Source organism: Hemiscyllium ocellatum, chromosome 25, assembly GCF_020745735.1.
Source record: "Hemiscyllium ocellatum isolate sHemOce1 chromosome 25, sHemOce1.pat.X.cur, whole genome shotgun sequence".
In the NCBI taxonomy this organism is placed as follows: domain Eukaryota; kingdom Metazoa; phylum Chordata; class Chondrichthyes; order Orectolobiformes; family Hemiscylliidae; genus Hemiscyllium; species Hemiscyllium ocellatum.
The window spans coordinates 10,936,354-10,956,558 of record NC_083425.1 but is presented as its reverse complement, the minus strand read 5'-3'; the positions used below and the strand labels follow the sequence as shown (position 1 = coordinate 10,956,558).

The 20,205-nt window shown below is 42.9% G+C and overlaps 1 protein-coding gene across 2 annotated transcripts in view; it reads left to right on the top strand.

Moving 5' to 3' along the window:
• Positions 1-20,205, top strand: part of pcyt2 (phosphate cytidylyltransferase 2, ethanolamine) — a 65,262-nt gene that overhangs the window by 25,118 nt on the left and 19,939 nt on the right. For both annotated transcript variants that reach the window (XM_060844461.1, XM_060844462.1), the window contains one exon: positions 7,323-7,367. In XM_060844461.1, coding sequence (XP_060700444.1) covers positions 7,323-7,367 — 45 coding nt within the window. The remainder of the gene's footprint in view (positions 1-7,322; positions 7,368-20,205) is intronic.

Sequence of the window (20,205 nt, the reverse complement as noted above, 5' to 3'; positions counted from 1 at the left end):
TCAAGGAGAATTATAAGCTATGATACAAATAACTAGATGTTAGACTATAATGTAAACTGAGTTGGTACAAGTGTTGAGAGTTGAACAGTGTAGTGCTGGAAAAGCATAGCTAGTTGGGCATCATCTGAGGAGCAGGAGATTCAACGTTTCAAGCACAAGTTCTTCATTCCCGATGAAGAGTTTATGCTCTAAACATCAACTCTTCTGCTCTTCAGATGCTGTCTGAACGGCTGTGCGATTCCAGCACCACACTTGTCGACTCTCATCTCTAGCATCTACAGTCCTCGCTTTCTCCAAGTGTAGAGAAGAAAACTAAGATTGAAATATCATGTGCCAAATTAAAATTCTACACTTTTAGTAAAAGTGACTTGTCTAGTTCTGATTTGATTTGATTTGTAATTCAGCAATACCACTTAAGCATATTGCTGAGCATTTTAAAAGGTGCTAATCTCAAAGTATAATTGTGGCATGTTTTAATATTACAAAATATAGCTTAATTGACTAAAATCCTCAAGCAAGATACTAAGCATCAATGCTTTATTGCATAGTATAATAGAATAACTACAAAGCTGAAAGCTTTATTTTGCCATATTTCGTCCACTTTCTGAATCAGATCAAAACAGGAAACTATTCATATTTCAGAGGAAGATGTGACTTGGAGATTACATGATTATAGATGAGGAAGGCTATCTTGCAGATCTTAAAGTTTCTTGGATTCATGAATTAAACATCCACTTTTGTAACCTGCAATTTCTTGTGAAGGATAAGAAGGCTAGAATGTGCAAAAGAATAGGTGGCATCACAAAAAACTTGTGTTTTTGCAACATAAGGTTATAATCTGGATTGCACTAACTGAAAGGGTGATGGAGACATTTAAGTTGTGGCTATTAAAAAGGAATTGGATGAACATCTAAAAGAAAATTTGCTAGGTAGAAAAGTGGATTCACTAAAATTTCATTTTGCAGAGAACAGAGGTAGGTTTGATAGGCGGAATAGCTTTATTTTTCTCTCTTTCTGTGGTTCTGTTTCTTCTGATACTGGACTATTGCTTCCTTCAGAGTATGTGGATGTTGTATGACTCTATCATGAAGAAAGATGGGAGGGGATGAGGGAGCAATTGTCATGCTGATTAAAACTAACATTTTTGTTACAAAGTAGCACTGCTTTGTTGGAATTAGCATGATTTAGGATCTTGATCTTATTATGCCCTGTATCTGAATTCTTGACCTGTGCAGTATGGTAAATTTAATTGTTATAAATTTGACCCATACTGTTGATTTTGGACATTTTATTGCAATGGGAGGTGATTTACAATTTATCTCACTCTTTCAATAACTTTTTAAATGTTAAACTTTTGGGGGATCCAAGATGGCGACGATCTAGCAAGTCTGAGTCTACAGTGCTCCTCCCAACACTTGGGCAAAGTGGATCACCCACCCCCACCGCACTCACCAAATCATTTAAAATAGCTGTTTAACTTAATTAGTTGCTTAATATTAAATTTAAACAATCTAATCTTCAGTAAAAATGACTAAAGGGAAGGGAGCCTGCAGTTCTCAGCAAGCAGGAACCCCTCCCCCACCCTCCAGCTGCAGCAAAGGCGTCAGCAGCCGCCCCGGGGGACTTACCTACAGTGGCAAGCCTCGACAATCGAGGTCATCGAAAAAAATATTCGTTTGCTGGGCCTTCCTGAACGGGAAGAGGAAGGCCAGCTTACAGCGTTCCTCGAACAGTGGCTGCCATAGCTTTTAAATCTGGAGGCTGGATCAGGCCAGGTAAGGGTAGAATGGGCCTACCGGGTTGCAACACATGGGCCCGGCTCGAACCAGCGTCCCCACCCGGTCCTGTTCCGGCTGCAGAGCTATAGGGAGAGGCAGATACTCCTAGAAGCCTCTAGAAATCTTGGAAAAGATTCCCAAGCCATGATCTATAAAGGATCCAAGATCATGTTATTCCAGGACTTTTCCCCAGCTCTGGTCTGAAAGAGAAAGGCATTCGATAAGGCGAAGTGTTTAAGGGACTTAAGTATTCAGTGCTCCTTACACTACCCAGCGACGCTACGCTTTAACCATGAAGGATCCGTGTATAACTTCGGATTGCCGGAAAAGGCTAAGGAATTTTTGGACTCTCTTACAATTTATCTAAGAGATAATGGATGTTGGTTTGTTTTCCCCCCACTCTGGTTTATATCCCCCCTTTTTCTTTTTTTACCTTACTGTTTAATATTATCTTGGGGGTTGGGGAGAGGTGGTTACCTTATTCTATTTTACCTCTGTCTCTAGGAGTGGGGTTGTTTTCCCTTGTTATTTTATATTATTATTATATTTAATTATTATTTGTTGAGGTTGTAATTTTGTAGTTATGTTTATACATGGTATTTACATTACCAAATATATCCAGGTGGTGGTTTGTGGGTGGGTGGGTGGAGGTAGGGTGCTCACTGTTAACTCTAGCTTTGTAGTATATTTGAATTCTCCTCATCCTATTGAGGAGCGCCTGGGTCAAGGGTGGGGCACTGGTTGGGAGCGGATACGTTGGACCTTTGGAAAGGAAGTGACACCCCCTGGGAGCAAGGGGGCAAATCTCCATTTAAATACGTTTTTTTAATTTAGAACTAGTTTTTTATTATACTGTTGTGTATTAGAGAGCCTTTATTTTTGTGAATTTTTATATGCTCTATGCTCGGGATGATCTGGATGGGGTTTCCCCTCCCGAGGGGTCTCTGATTTGCCTGGACGATTATGGTTGATCAGTCGGTTAAGTGGTGCACCTGGAATGCCAAGGGGAGTAATTCGCCAGTCAAAAGGAAGAAAATACTATCCAATCTCAAGAAAGAAAGAGTTGATATAGCTCTCCTACAGGAGACACACCTGTTGGATAAAGAACACTTGAAATTCTGACAGGGTGGATTTGATCAGGCCTTTTTTTCTTCTTTTAGCTCAAAACGTGGGGGAGTTGTTCTTATTCAGAAGAATTTCCCTTTCAAAATCCTAAATCAGAGAAAAGACTAATCTGTACGATATATTCTGATTAAAGCCCTTATAAATGGAGAGAAATATGGGATTTAAAATTTGTACTGGCCCCCCCCCCGGGCACGCCCCTTTTAAATTTATAACGGAAGCCTTCTCAAAATTGGTGGCTCTTGGTGCCCGTCATACAATTAAAGTCTCCCCCTATGGGGGATCCAGAAATAGATAGGATTCCCAAGAGTACTGCAGGAGTATCTCCCAGATCTAGACAATTAGTGGATCTGAACAAAGAATTAGGATTAGTAGATGTATGGAGATGTCTTCTTCCACAGGGTAGAGATGTTTGTTATTACTTCAATCCACATAAATGTCATACCAGAATTGATATGTTTTTTGCCCCCTCGATTCTTTTAAATTCCATATCATCCTGTAAAATAGGTAGTATAGCAATTTCCGACCACGCTGCTGTATATATGGAAATAAAGGCGAGGAACAATGGGACATCCCCTCTGCATTGGCGTATGGGCCCTTCCTGATGAAAGATAGTAAATTTGTGAAGTACTTCTCTCAAGAACTTAAATTAATTTCTAAAAAAATTTTAGGTATGGCTAGCAACCCATCAATGATGTGGGAGACCATCAAAGCTTACGCGCGAGGTTTGATTATCTCCTACTCAGCGACCCAGAAAAAATTAAAGGGAGAACAACAGCGTCTGCTCGAAGCTCGCTAAAAGCAGCTGAAACAGCATACGCTGACAGACCTTCTATTATCAAATTGCGAAGGAGTACGGGCCTTAGGACAGCTCTAAACACCACGCTTACCCAAGAGGCTAAGAGGGAAATATTATTTGCAAAACAAAGGTTATATGAATTTGGCAACAAACCGGGTAGATACTTAGCATTTCTTGCAAAGGAAAAAAAGGCCCCTCAAACTATCATGTCTATCAAGGAAAGTACAGGTATTTTGACTCATGATCATAAAAGGATTAATGCAATCTTTAGAAAATTTTATTCTGATTTATATAAATCGCAGGATTATGAAGACAGGACTAGGAAGATGCAATCATTTTTTAAAAATTTGACCTTTCCGGACCTCAATCCAGAACAGGTATTGGTCTTAAATGCTCCCCTAACAGTCCAAGAAATCCTTGACGCAATCGGGCAACTTCAGACCGGTAAGGCACCTGGCCCACCTGGTTTACAAGCTGAATTCTATAAAGAATTTATAGGAATGTTGGCTGGTCCACTTATGGACATGTATAACTATGCATACAGTCAGGGCTGTCTCCTGCCTTCGCTGAAAGAGGCAAATATCTCTCTTATCCTTAGGAAAGGATCCAGAAGATTGTGTGTCATACAGACCAATATCCTTGCTAAATGTAGATTTAAAATCCTTTCTAAAATGTCAGCATTGAGACTAGAAAGGGTATTGCCACATATCATAAAGGAGGATCAGACGGGGTGCATTAAGGGCTGTAGATCATCCAATAATATTAGAAGGGTTTTGAATATGATTCAAGCCTGCCACCAGGGAAAGATACCAGGAGTAGTAGTCTCATTAGATGCGGAAAAGGCATTCGATAGGGTTGAATGGTCATATTTGTTTTACACATTGGAAAGGTTTGGCATTGGAAAGGTGTTTACCAAATGTGTCTCGACACTGTATAGTGATCCCAAAGCGGTTGTGGTTACCAATGGATTAAGTTCGGATTGCTTCAGTGTAGATAGGACATCCCTGATGGCAGCCCCTTTCTTGCCATTGTTATTTATGCTAATAATTGAACCACTAGCAGAAGCTATACGGACTGATCCTAATATAACGACCCCGAGGATTGGTACAGGTAAACATAAAATTACCCTTTATGCAGATGATCTTCTATTCCTCAGTAATCCTCTGTTGTCCGTACCTCCCTTAATCCAAGTTATTAATACATTTAGTGCATTCTCGGGCTATAAAATTAATTTCTCAAAATCGAAGGCTATGCCAATGGGTGGCCTTGCTATAATACCCCACTTAGTGAACAGATCCCACTTTCCCTTTCGGTGGTCCCTGGATGGTTTCTTATATTTAGGCATTTTTATTACCCCAGTATTTGGTCAGTTATACAAGGCTAACTTTGTGCATTTACTGGAAAGGATAAGGCAGGACCTCCAGCGACGGGGAGACCTTCCAATTTTTTGGTTGGGTAGAATAGCACTAATTAAAATGAATGTCCTGCCCCGTCTCCTATGCCCCATGAGAATGCTTCCGGTGATACTACCAAGCCTGGCACTTCGTAAATTATATGGCTGATTGGGTTCCTTTATCTGGAATCATAGCTGGCTCCTCATTAAGCTGAAGAAGCTACAGCTTCCATAGGCAAGGGGAGGATTGGACTTCCCAGATTTTAGGAAATATCAGTGAAGTTCCCTATTAAGTTACATAGCTGATTGGGTCTTGTCTGATCCGCAATCAATCTGGCTGGACATCGAGGCTTCGCAAGTAAAATGCCCACTTATTAACCTTTTATTTTCAGACAAGGGGAAAATCATTACGGATCACTGTAAAAACCCTATAATACTAAACACAATTAAAGCTTGGAATATAATGCGGCAAATTGAGGGCAACTCACATAAAACATCCCCCTATGCGCCAATAGTGGGAGCATGGGGATTCCAACTGGGGTTTACAGATGCCACTTAAACTCTGGAGATCCAGGGGTATCTCATGTCTAGGGGACCTATTTAAAGATGGGGTCCTGATGATGTCTTTTGAACAGCTGTGTCAGAAATTCGGATTACCTAATGGAGACCTCTTTCGATACTTCCAAGTTCGAGATTATATACAGAAGAAGACTATGTTATTAGATAGTCTTTTTATAAATCAGATAGAGAATGTAGAGTACTACAACCAATGGGGGTATCTTCCGTCAGTACTATTTATCATTTATTACATGAAGTATTGCGAGATATGGACAATCTGCTTAAAACATGGGATCAGGATTTGGGACTAGAAATCTCCTCCTATAGAAACGGGGAATGATATTTGGGAAAACACCAGAAGAATCACCATCTGTAACAGAACTCAGGCTATCCAGCTGAAGATACTTCATAGGGCCCATATAGCACCGGATCGATTGGCAAAATTTAAGGCAGGAGCATCTCCGATGTGTCCCAAATGTAAAAGAGGTGGGCACTCTTGTACATTGCCTATGGACCTGTCGTAAGATCCATAGATACTGGACTAAAGTAGCAAGTACCCTGACAGAAATTTTAGCAACGGAAATCAAAGTAGACCCTGTATCTCTCCTTTTGGGCTTTTCGAACTTACCCTCCCTGGATATGCACAGGAAGAGACTCTTTTGTATTATTTCTTTCTGTGCAAGGAAAAATATTTTGGTAAACCAGGTGGCTGAGGGCTCCCCCCCCCCCCCCCACCACTCCCCGGACTTACAAATTGGCACAGATTAATGATGGAATGTATTCCCCTTGACTTCCTTACAAATATGGTGCACCGAAAGACCGAATTATTTCATAAAATATGGCAGCCTTACTTGAATTATATGAATACAGATATTTCAGCTATCCTAACAAGGTATTTTATTTAATTGAGATTACGATCCTGGCTGGTCCGGGGCCCCTTGGGAGAAGAATCCCGCACGAATACAGGTTTTGTTACATTTGATGTTAACACATTCCGAGCATGTATCTCACTACCCAATTTGTTATCCGTTTTTTTTTCTTTCTCCTATTTGAATAATGTAAGAGACTTAAATATACACTCTGGTAAGTTGTAGATTAGATTAGTAGTTTTTTTTTCTCTCAGTATTTTTCTTTTGTTAAATTTTGGTTATTATTTATTTAAAATTTAATTGTATAATCAATGTTTGTACTTGAGTTTTATTTCTTTTTGTAAATTTGTAAAAATGTTAAATTTCTAATAAAATTTAACATTTTTAGATATTTTTTAAACATCCCAAATATCAGTGTTTAAATTATAAACTTCATTGAGCAAGAGGCTTGCTATTTAAACAGCCTCTTCCTTTTTATTTTTAATGCCTGGTGAAGCATTTTTGCCTGCTTTTCAACTTATTTCATTTATTACCTAATGTGGGAGTTTAGACTTTTCTACTCGGAACCAAAGAGGCATCTTCTATCTTACATTGCTGTTATATAGATCAATTCAGTGATTTTTGTGAAATTAGTTTCATATCTAGAAGAAAAACTAACTTTCAGAAATTGGCCTCCTATCTTGAGGTTCTGTACCAACATCTAAGGAGAAATGGTATACAAATAAAATGTTAATTTTAATTGAATGAAGTTTACTAATTAACTTTGTACAATTATTTAAATATATAATACCCAATTTCTACAGGAAAAAAATTCAGACTACCAGGAGCACACTGACAACTTTGGCAAGGTATTGATTTGTTTTTTTTTTCTGTATTCGTTTGCATGCTTTCCTTTTGTTTTACATAATTTTAGGTCTCCTTTCTCGACCTGTCTTTAATTCCTTTGAATTAGCATAATTGTGTTCCCGTACTTGAACGTGTGTTACGATTTCTGCACAATGTAACTGCTTGCAAGAAAATCAGAATTTTTTCCATGGTAAGCATTCTCAATGCCCCTCCCCCAAGTCCCTCCTTCCTACCTTTTATCGTGGCCTGCTTGGCGCACACCCCTCATTCCTGAAGAAGGGCTTATGCCCGAAATGTTGATTCTCCTGCTCCTTGGATGCTGCCTGACCTGCGCTTTTCCAGCAACACATTTTTCAGCTGGTCTCCAGCATCTGCAGTCCTCGCTTTCTCCTAAGGATTTATCTGTCAAATGTAATTTTAGAAACTAACTGGATGGCAATGAAAATTTGCATTGCCCCAACTTCCAAGATGCTGGATTGCAAGAACTTTCATAGTTGTGTATATTGCTACTAGAGGGACTAGCATATCAGCAAAAATCATCTTTCAAATAGAAAAATGGAATGGTAAACTAAAAGTTCAAGATACTTTATGTTGTAGGAAGTTCATGTTTATTCAGCAGCCTCTGGAATTTTGGAACAAGCAATGTTTTTCTGTACTTTGCTGCTCTTAACAAAAGTTTTAACATTTTATAATTAACTGGTTATAAATTGGCCCCATAGTTTTCTTTACCCCATGAGGTTACTCTCCAATAACTGGTATTAACTTAAACCCCCTTAGGATGTATGATAATATGCTTAAAGTTTACTTTTTCATAAATTATTCATGGGTTTCTTGAGTTGATGTAATATGTTTTGAATTTTCAGAATGTGATTGAGGTACCACATATTAGGCTACTTGACCTAAGAATCCATGGTGTTTGAAGGTAGTATATTAGCATGGGTAGAGGACTGGCTAACTAATAGACAGAGTTAGGATAAGGAGGGAGATTTTTGGAATGACTAATTCTACTTAGTGCCGGAAGGGCACTAATTCTACTTGGGGCCACAATTATTAACAGTAAATATGAATTGGGTGAGGAAAGTGAATGTACTGTAGCCACGTTTGCAAATGACGCAAGTATGAAATAAGGTGCTAAGGATGATAGTCTACAGAGGGGTACAGACATATTAAGCAAATGAGCAAAATATTTGGCAAATGTGGGAAAATATAAGGTTATGCACTTCAGTAAGAATAGAGGAGCTGAATATTATTTGAATGAAGAAAAAGTGCACAAAGCTACAGAACCGAAGGATTTTTGAGTTCTTGTGTATGAATCACCAAGCTAAAATCCAAGCTCCGTAAGTAACAGGGAAGGCAAGTGGAATTTTTTTTATTTCAAACGAAATGGAGTACGAAAGTAGGAAACTTTTGATAAAGGCACGAGCCAGACCAAAGGCTCGAGCGTTGATTAGTTTAGGGCCCTTTTGCCTACAGAAAGATGTTCTGACATTGGAGGTACTCTGGAGAGCATTTTGATACAAGAAAGGGCAAGTGTGGCTGTGTCACAGAATGGTGATGTCTAATAAAGTAGTCATACTTTGAAATAAGTTTACAAATAGATCTATATTCGGTGTTCAAGAAGTCATCTCTCATTAGTAGAAGTTAATTTTGGTTATTCTAAAAATTAGGAAATTAGATGAATTGAGTTTGAGTTTCTTTGGTTCAGTTAGGTAACCATATTGATTTCTCTTTTTATTCTCTTTATGATAGCCACAAAGCTATCTTTTTAGCATGTGTGATCTTAGGAGCAATATGTGTGTATGTTCCAACCGCAGAAAATGTTCAGCTGAAGTAAGATGTTTGACTAAATATTTCCACTAGATGGCAGTTTGTGTTACTTGTTCTAACTGTCTTGGTCTGCAATGCCCTTGTGGTATTACAGTACTTGACAAATTTTTCTTCAGTTTCTGGAAGACTAAAGCTCTGAATACATCTGACAGCATGTCCAGAAGTGAATCATTATCCAGCATTTTTCAAATCAGCATTCCTTCCACACCAAGTTTCTCACTTCAAAAAAAACTAATCTCCAACCTGTATTAGTTGATTAACAAAACACTGGTTTATTCTTTGAACAAGTAAGCTCTTCTAACAAAAAAAAGGATAAACTGCTTAATACACAGCGTGTATGACACAGTAGCAATGTGTGACCTAACAAGGAAAGAAATTAAACAATTAAATCTGAGACAGTCAAAATCTCTGAATTTTTAAAGCAATGTTTGGCGGAGCTTTCAGAAATGGTTCAAGGCAAGTATGGCTGTGCTGAAAATGTGTTTCTGGAAAAGCACAACAGATCAAGCAGTATCCAAAAAGCAGGAGAATCGACGTTTCGGGCATGAGCCCTTCAGGAATGAGGAGAGTGTGCCAACAAGGCTAAGGTAAAAGGTAGGGAGGAGGGACTTGGGGGAGGGGCGTTGGAAATGCGATAGGTGGAAGGAGGTTAAGGCGAGGGTGATAGGCCGGAGTGGGGGTGGGGCACCGCATGGGCCACAGCTATGCCTGCCTCTTCTTAGGATATATGGAACAGTCCATCTTCCACAGCTACACTGGCACCACCCCCACCTTTCCTCTGCTACATCGATGACTGTATCGGTGCTGCCTCGTGCTCCCACGAGGAGGTTCATCCACTTTACCAACACCTTCCACCCCATCCTCAAACTTACCTGGACCGTCTCAGGCTCCTCCTTTCCCTTCCTAGACACCTCCATTTCTATCTCAGGCGACCGAATCAACACGGACATTTACTATAAACCGACCGACTCCCACCGCTACCTAGACTACACCACCTCCCACCCTGCCCCCTGTAAAAACGCCATCACATATTCCCAATTCCTTCGTCTCCGCCACATCTGCTCCCAGGAGGACCAGTTCCAATACCCAACTGGCCGCCTCCTTCAAAGACCGCAATTTCCCCCCAGACGTGATCGAGCTCTCCATCGCATCTCCTCCACTTCCCGCTCCTCTGCCCTTGAGCCCCATCCCCTCCAATTGCCATCAGGACAGAACCCCACTGGTCCTCATTACCACCCCACCAACTTCCATATATATCATATCATCCGTCGTCATTTCTGCCACCTCCAAACGAACCCCACCACCAGGGATATATTGCCCTTCCCTCCCCCTATCGCATTCCGAAAAGACCACTCCCTCCGTGACACCCTTGTCAGGTCCACACCCCCACCAACCCAACCTCCACTCACGGCACTTTCCCCTGCAACTGCAAGAAATGCAAAACTTGCGCCCACACCTCCCCCCTTACTTCCCTCCAAGGCCCCAAGAGATCCTTCCATATCCACCACAAATTCGCCTGCACCTCCACACACATCATTTATTGCATCCGCTGCAACCAATGTGGCCTCCTCTATATTGGGGAGACAGGCCGCCTACTTGCGGACCGTTTCAGAGAACACCTCTGGGACGCCCAGACCAACCAACCAACCCAACCACCCCGTGGCTCAACGCTTCAACTCCCCCTCCCATTCCACCAAGGACATGCAGGTCCTTGGACTCTTCCATCGCCAGACCATGGCAACACGACGGCTGGAGGAAGAATGCCTCATCTTCTGCCTAGAAACCCTCCAACCACAAGGGATGAACTCGGATTTCTCCAGTTTCCTCATTCCCCTCCCCCCACCTTGTCCCAGTCTCAACCCTCGAACTCAGCACCGCCTTCCTAACCTGCAATCTTCTTCCTGACCCTTCCGGCCTATCACCCTCACGTTAACCTCCTTTACCTATCGCATTTCCCAAGGCCCCCCCTCCCTACCTTTTATCTTAGCCTGCTTGGCACACTCTCCTCATTCCTGAAGAAGGGCTCATGCCCAAAACGTCGATTCTCCTGTTCCTTGGATGCTGCCTGACCTGCGCTTTTCCAGCAACACATTTTCATGATCTCTAGCATCTGCAGTCCTCACTTTCTCCTGCAAATATGGCTATGGACTTGGAGCCTTCATGAGAGAATTGTTTTTTAATATTTTTTAAAAATTGTGCCCTGAAAACCAAACTATAATTGGGTAATATCAGTGAATTCAAAAAAATGATATGATAGCTCAGTTTGTACTTATCCTAAACCATCTGTACAGGCAAAGCATTAACTCTGATGATTACTGGAATTTGAGCATCACTAAAGCAAGTATAGTACAAGCTTGAAGGCTGAATACATCACACTAACACAACTAAGAATGCCTACAGTTGGGATTCAAATCCTGTGTGTAGTCCTCATGGGAATGAAGGATAAAAAGTGAAATTCAAACCCACGCTGCCAGTTACAATGATTCACAACTATCCACATTTTGTCCTGAAACAACAGGTTAATAAAAGGGCACTTTGCCTGGGAGGCCTCAATGTCTAACCATCTCGACACAGAGTCCTAACAGGCCCAATCACACTGAAAAGATAGAAGGGAGCTCAATTGATATCTTCTGCCGTCTAGGAGATCCACTCATCCCAATCCCTGGGGCATTTGCAATTTTGCAGGCTTGATAAGGGGCTGCTTATGGCACCAAATAAAAGAACTAAACCAACTATTTAGTTTCTGAAATGTTTATCGAGGAAAAAGCAAGTCAAGCATCTACAGAGGGTACAATAAAAGTGAGGAAGAACATTCATTTTAATAAGAACAACTTGACTTAACCATGATATTGGAAGGGCTCCCTGTCTTTGAAGGTCTTGTCCATTTGTTTAACAAGAATAAACAAAATTAACTTTGAATACCTGATCAAAACTAGGGGCAACCGAGGCTCGAGTAAAGAAAGCCTCCCTGTGCCCATTTAAAGGGGGACCCACCTTCTTCATCCGGTATCCCCCTAAGACCCCCATAGGCATACTTCCAATTTTGAAAAATTGATCTCGTAACCTGAGAAAAAGCCAAATAAATGAATACATCATACAAATATGGCACTGAAACTGCTGGGTTTGAAAGAAAAATAAGAACAATATCCATGTGTAATGTGATCTAATGCATCTTTGACCCTACCTTTTGGGCCAGCTATGTTAGGGTTCCCATGAATGCCCTCTGCCAGTGGCTCAATCACCAATGTGAACAGCAAAGGTGAGAGGGGGCAGCCTTGCCGACTGCCTCTATCAATGTTTAAAATGATCAGACCGTATAACTTTACTGAGAACTGTCGCTAGAGGATTACTGCAAAAGACCCTTTCCCATCTAGTAAACGCTTCACCCAGGCTGAACTGCTCCAGGGTATAAAAAAAATACAGCCATTCTACCCAGGCAAATGCCTTTTCCGCGTCCAAGGGAACCACCAACTGACCATTGCTGACACACTTGAATCATTTTACACAGTCTCTTAACATTATTTTTAAAATATGCGACCCTTTTATAAAGCTAGTCTGATCCTCCTCAACAATAGAGGGCAACAGCCTTTTCAACCTCCATGCCAGAATTTTCAATAATATTTAATTATCAGTTTAAAAGCGAGAAGGGTCTGGAAGAAGCAGTCTTCCAGGTCGTCCCTTCCTTGAGGATAAGGGAGATATTCACGTCTCTCAAAGATGGCGGGAGGCAATCTGACTATGAATAGTTATACATGTAAACATACTGTCAGGACCAATGCTAGACAAGTTCTTTATAAAACACTCACTGGGCAATCCATCAGGGCTGGGTGCCTTACCACTTTGAAATTGCCTCACCATCTCCTGTATCTCTTGGGCTGTTAACACACCACTAAGGAGAGATGCCTGTTCAGCAGATACACCAGGAAGATCCAAATTCCTAAAAAAAAACTCCATCTTATCCCATCTGTCCTCACAGCATTCAGAGTGGTAGAGTTCAGAGTAAAACCTCTGAAATGCTGCATTGATTTTTTTTTTAGTATTGTAGGTAAGAGTCCCATTCCTTTCCATAATAGAAGCAATAGACTGGGAGGCATTCGAATATGCCAAGTATTTACCTGGACTATCACCAAGCTCAAACAGCCTCTGCTTTGCATCAGAAAGTTCCTTCCTTGCTGTATGCACTAACTTGGTGTTAAAGGTGGATTGGAGAGCTGTGATCTGCTGCAGCTTAGTCACAAATGGTCTATTGTAATAAGGCATCTCAGCTGCCTTCAAGCAGACACTGCTGCTCTCCCTTCTATCGCTTCGGGCTGCCAGAGTGAGAGATAATTATCCCTCTAGCATAGGCCTTAGCAGTCTTCTCAAGAATGGACTGATTACTAGCTGCACCTGAGTTGGTGACCAAAAAAGCTTCCCCAGAGAAGTATTCTGCAAACTTGCTGGATGAAAGGATCCATTCACCAGTACTGTGAGCCCTTTAATCTTAACCATTAACTGCACTGCTGCATATCTTTTAAGATGGCAATATTCCCAATTGAACAGGATACCACCAAATCTTAAAAAAAAGCCACGGGACTTAGGAAATGATCAATCCTTGTGTGGCATTTGAGTATTGGAAAAGAATGTAAAATCTCTGACCATGGGGTTTAAACGTCTCCCAATCCCAGTTCCACACAGTTCACCCAATTGCTTAGATTATGAAGAAAGCTTTGGGGGGACCTTTGGGCATTCTATCTAGCACAGGATCCATAAGGCAATTAAAGTCACTCCCATAATAATATGTCGCAGTGCCAAGGCCATCAGCTGAGTGAATCAGTCAGAAATTTAAGGGTGGGCCAGAGGACAATAGACATTCAAAAGACCATATTCCTCACCTTAAGAATAACAAACTGATCATACTTATTAACATAATCTATTAAATTAAATGGGAGACCCTTCAGGAGGAGTATTACCACTCCCCTGCTTCTACTACTAAAAGATAAGATAAGAAAAACACCTGATCAAACTCACCCTGCTGCAACTTCATGTTCCTTGTCATTAACATTACCTTGTCATTCTCCTGCAGCAGGGCAAATCCACGCACTTCTTTCTAAGGCTCGCCAACACCTTTTTTTTCTTAACTGGTGAATGAATGCCTCTGATATTCTAGATGCACCATTTAAGAATGCTGCTAACCGTGATCCTTTACAATCACCTTTGACCTGCCAAGAGGAAGAATTCATTTTGTAACATGCTGAGCATGCTCAAAAGGAAACTGAGTCTATTTACAAAAAAAAGAAAAATCTATAAAACACAAAAGGTACAGGTTTTCCCCCTGTCCACAGAGGGCACTTACATTTCTCTCTCACACCTTCCAGCTTGGCTGCACCCCAAATCTAAGCAATGGAAGAAGCCAAACAAAGGACATTGTAAACACAAAGATATAACAAAAACAGTGAGCACTCTGCCCATTCCCCACAATATGTCAATACCACTGTGCATTGGACAGAAGAAAAACTCACCAACAACCGTTTCTTTGGAAAAGAGTGAAAAATATCCAAGAAGCTTTTGGCTTGCTTCAAGGAATCCAATGACTGCACAGTCTCCTCGTAAGTAATGTGAAGCACTGCTGGATATTTCATCAAATATTGAATACCGAAGTCCTTTTAACCTTCTCTCAACCTCATCAAGCGATTTCCTCTTAGGAATCACTGCTGCAGAAAAGGCTTGGCAAAACATTATCTTAGACACCTGCTAGGTCAGGGCCTGCAGATCTCTCCCCAACCTTCTACAAGTTTCCATGACTCTCTGCTTGTCCCTATAAACATTGAAATCATATCAGAACTGGGTAGTGGCATTGATCCTGACCGGATCTGCGCACCACACCCGATGAGCTCTGTCAACCTTCATCCGGATCCCAGCCAAGAAATTGTGGCACCCAGGCTTCAAAAGAACTTGCTGGCTGCCTACTTTCTACTCCCAACGACCTGGATATTCACCTACCTCTATTTTCCAGGTCATCGACTTGCTCAGTCAGGTCCGAACCAGTTTCTCAAGGGCCTGGATCCGCCCTGTCGAGGACTCTACCTCTGTCTCCACCGAGCCGCCGCTCAACCTCTTCAACTTGCTTCCTGAGCCCTTGCAACTCCTTTACATGCTTTTGCCGCCTGGCTGAGATGGGCTCCAGTTGATTACGAGTCTCTTCCCACATCTCCTGGATCAGCTGTCTGACCGCTCAGCGTTCTTCCATAATCTACTGCACAGGCATTTAGAGTCATCAAGATGTATTGCATGGAAACAGACCCTTTGGTCCAATCTGTCCATGCCGACCAGATATCCCAACCCAATCTAGTCCCACCTGCCAGCACCCGGCCCATATCCCTCCAAGCCCATCCAAATGTTTGAGGTAGGGGTGACCACCGATGCTGACTTCACCTGCAGGAAGTGCAGCCAGCTCCAGTTCCTTAACGCGGTCTGTGAGGAGCTGGAGCTGGAATTGGATGAACTGAGGATTATTCGAGAGGCTGAGAGGGTGATAGATAGAAGCTACAGGGACATAGTTACGCCAGAGAACAGAGGTAGCTGGGTAACAGTTAGAGGTGGGAAGGGGAGGAAGCAGGCAGTGCAGGGATCCCCTGTGGTCATTCCCCTCAACAATAAGTATACCACTCTGGACACTGGGGGGGAGGGGATGGACGGCCTAGCAGGGGTAAGCTGCAGTGACCGGTTCTCTGGCACGAGGTCTGGCTCTGAGGCTCAGAAGGGAAAGGGGGAGAGGAGGAGAGCGCTAGTTATAGGAGACTGTATAGTTAGAGGGACAGACAGGAGGTTCTGTGGACACGGGCGAGACTCTTGGATGATTTGTTACCTCCCGGGTGCCAGGGTCCATGACGTCTTGAACCGTGTCTTCAGAATCCTTGAGGAGGAGGGTGTGCAGCCAGAAGTCGTGGTGCACATTGGAACCAACGATGTAGGTAGGAAGAGGGGTGGGGAGGTCATTCAGGAGCTCGGAGTTAGGCTAGAAGCTAAAAGCTAGGACAGACAGAGTCATCATCTCTGGGTTGTTGCCAGTGCCATGTGACAGGGAGGCAAGGAATAGGGAGAGAGTGCAGTTGAACACGTGGCTGCAAGAATGGTGTAGCAGGGAGGGCTTTGGGTATTTGGACAATTGGACTGCATTCTGGGGAAGGTGGGACCTGTACAAGCAGGGCGTGTTGCACCTGAACCAGAAGGGCACCAATATCCTGGGAGATAGGTTTGCTCGTACTCTTCAGGGGTGTTTAAACTAATTTGGCATGGGGATGGGATCCGGACTTGTAGTCCAGCAAGTAGGTTAGCTGTTTTTCAGGATGTCCAAGAATGTAGGGAGGCTGTGGAGAGGGTAGCACCGACAGAGAATACTTGCGGACACAGAGATGGACTCAAGTGTGTATACTTCAACGCACGGAGTATCAGAAATAAGGTGGGTGAACTTAAGGCGTGGATCGGTACTTGGGACTACGATGTTGTGGCCATCACGGAAACGTGGATAGAAGAGGGACAGGAATGGTTGTTGGAGGTTCCTGGTCCCAGATGTTTCAGTGAGATTAGGAGGGGGGTGGTTTAAAAAAAAAGGAGGGGGGGCATTGCTAATTAGAAATGGTATAACAGCTGCAAAAAGGCAGTTCGAGGGGGATCTGCCTTTGGAAGTAGTATGGGCTGAAGTCAGAAATAGGAAAGGAACAGTCACCTTGTTGGGTGTTTACTATACGCCCCCCAACAGCAGCAGAGATGTGGAGAAACAGATTGGAAACAGATTTTGGAAAGGTGCAGAAGCCACGGGGTAGTAGACATGGGCGATTTCAGCTTCCCAAATATTGATTGGAAGCTCTTTAGATCAAGTAGATTGGAAGGGGCAGTGTTTGTGCAGTGTGTCCAGGAAGCTTTTCTAACTCAGTATGTAGATTGTCCGACAAGAGGGGAGGCCATATTGGATGTGGTACTCGGTAAAGAACCGGGACAAGTGATGGGCTTGTTAGTGGGTGAACATTTTGGTGATGGTGACCACAATTCTGTGACTTTCACCTTGGTAATGGAGAGAGGTGTGTGCAACAGGGCAGGTTTTACAATTGGGGGAAGGGTAAATACAATGCTGCAAGACAGGATCTGAGGGGCATAAATTGGGAGTATAGGCTGTCAGGGAAGGATGTCGTTGAAATGTGGAATTTTTTCAAGGAACAGATACGACGTGTCCTTGATATGTATGTACCTGTTGGGCAGGAAGGAGATGGTCGTGTGAGGGAACCTTGGTTGACGAGGGACGTTGAATGTCTAGTAAGGACGAAGAAGGAGGCTTACATAAGGTTGAGGAAATAAGGTTCAGACAGAGCGTTGGAGGGATATAGGATAGCCAGGAGGGAGCTGAAGAAAGGGATTAGGAAAGCTAAGAGGGCATGAAAAATCTTTGGGTAGGATCAAGGATAACCCCAAGGCCTTTTATGTGCATGTGAGAAACATTAGAATGACTAGAACAAGGGTAGGTTTGATCAAGGACAGTAGTGGGAGACTGTGTATTGAGTCGGAAGAGGTAGGAGAGGTCTTGAATGAGTACCTTTCTTCAGTATTTACAAATGAGAGGGACCGTATTGTTGAAGAGGAGAGTATGAAATGGACTGGTAAGCGAGAGGAGATACTTGTTAGGAAGGAAGATGTGTTGGGCATTTTGAAAAACTTGAGGATAGACAAGTCCCCCTGACAGGATATATCCTAGGATTATGTGGGAAGCAAGAAAGGAAATTGCAGAACTGTTGGCAATGATCTTTTCGTCTTCACTGTCAATGGGGGTGGAGCCAGGGGACTGGAAAATAGTGAATGTTGTGCCCCTGTTCAAAAAAGGAATAGGGATAACCCTGGGAATTACAGGCCAGTTAGTCTGTCTTCAGTAGTAGGTAAAGTAATGGAAAGGGTACTGAGGGATATGATTTATGAGTATCTGGAAAGAGACTGCTTGATTAGGGACAGCCAGCACAGATTTGAGGGGTAGGTCTTGCCTTACAAGTCTTATTGAAGTCTTTGAGGACGTGACCAAGCATGTGGATGAGGGTAGAGCAGTGGGTGTAGTGTACATGGATTTTAGTAAGGCATTTGATCAGGTTCCCCATGGTAGGCTTATGTGGAAAGTCACGAGGCATGGGATAGTGGGAAATTTGGTCAGTTGGATAGAGAACTGGCTAACCGGTCGAGGTCAGAGAGTGGTGGTAGATGATAAATATTCAGCTGGAGCCCAGTTACAAGTGGAGTTCCGCAGGGATCAGTTTTGGGTCCTCTGCTGCTTGTAATTTTTATTAATGACTTCGAAGAGGGAGTCAAAGGGTGGGTCAGTAAATTTGCAGACGATACGAAGATTGGTGGATTTGTGGATAGTGAGGAGGGCTGTTGTCGGCTGTATGATGCAGAGCTGGGCTGAGGAGTGGCAGATGGAGTTCAACCCTGTCAAGTGTGAGGTGGTCCTTTTTGGAAGGACAAATAAGAATGTGGAATACAGGGTTAACGGTAGGGTTCTTAGTCAGGTGGAGGAGCAGAGGGATCTTGGGGTCTATATTCATAGCTCTTTGAAAGTTGCCACTCAGGTGGATAGAGCTTGTAAGAAGGCCTATGGTGTATTAGCATTCATTAGCAGAGGGATTGAATTCAGAGTTGTGAGGTGATGTTGCAGCTGTATAGGACCTTGGTAAGGCCACATTTGGAGTACTGTGTGCAGTTCCGGTCGCCTCATTTTAGGAACGATGTGGAAGCTTTGGAGAGGGTGCTGAGAAGATTTACCAGGATGTTGCCAGGAATGGAGAATAGGTCAAACGAGGATAGGTTGAGAGTGCTAGGCCTTTTCTCATTGGAACGGCGAAGGATGAGGGGTGACTTGATAGAGGTTTATAAGATGATCAGGGGAATAGATAGAATAGACAGTCAGAGACTTTTTCCCCGGTACAACAGTGTTACAAGGGGACATAAATTTAAGGTGGAAGGTATAGGGGGGATGTCAGGGGTAGGTTCTTTACCCAGAGTCGTGGGGGCATGGAATGCGCTGCCTGTGGGAGTGGCAGAGTCAGAATCATTGGTGACCTTTAAGCGGCAATTGGATAGGTGCATGGATAAGTGCTTAAGCTAGGACAAATGTTCGGCACAACATCGTGGGCTGAAGGGCCTGTTCTGTGCTGTATTGTTCTATGTTCAAATATACCCATCCAAACGCCTCTTAAATGTTGCAATTGTACCAGCCTCCACCCCATCCTCTGGCAGCTCATTCCATACACGTATAACCCTCTGCGTGAAAAAGTTGCCCCTTAGGTCTCTTTTATATCTTTCCCCACTCGCCCTAAACCTGTGCCCTCTAGTTCTGGACTCTCCAACCCCAGGGAAAAGACTTTGTCTATTTATCCTATCCATGCCCCTCATAATTTTGTAAACCTCTGTAAGATCACCTCTTAGCCTCCAACGCTCCAAGACAAACAGCCCCAGCCTGTTCAGCCTCTCCCTATAGCTCAGATCCTCCAACCCTGGCAACATCCTTGTAAATCATTTCTGAACCCTTTCAAGTTTCACAACATCTTTCCGGTAGGAAGGAGACCAGAATTGCATGCAATATTCCAACAGTGGCCTAACCAATGTCCTGTACAGCCGCAACATGACCTCCCAACACCTGTACTCAGTACTCTGACCAATAATGGAAAGCATATCAAACGCCGCCTTCACTATCCTATCTACCTGCGACTGCACTTTCAAGGAGCTATGAACCTGCACTGCAAAGTCTTTGTTCAGCAACACTCCCTTGGACCTTACTGTTATGTGTATAAGACCTGCTAAGATTTGCTTTCCCAAAATGCAGCACCTCGCATTTATCTGAATTAAACGCCATCTGCCACTTAGCCCATTGGCCCATCTGATCAAGATCCTGTTGTAATCTGAGGTAACCTCCTTCGCTGTCCACTACACCTTCAATTTTGGTGACATCTGCAAACTTACCAACTGTACCTCTTGTGCTCACATCCAAATAATTTA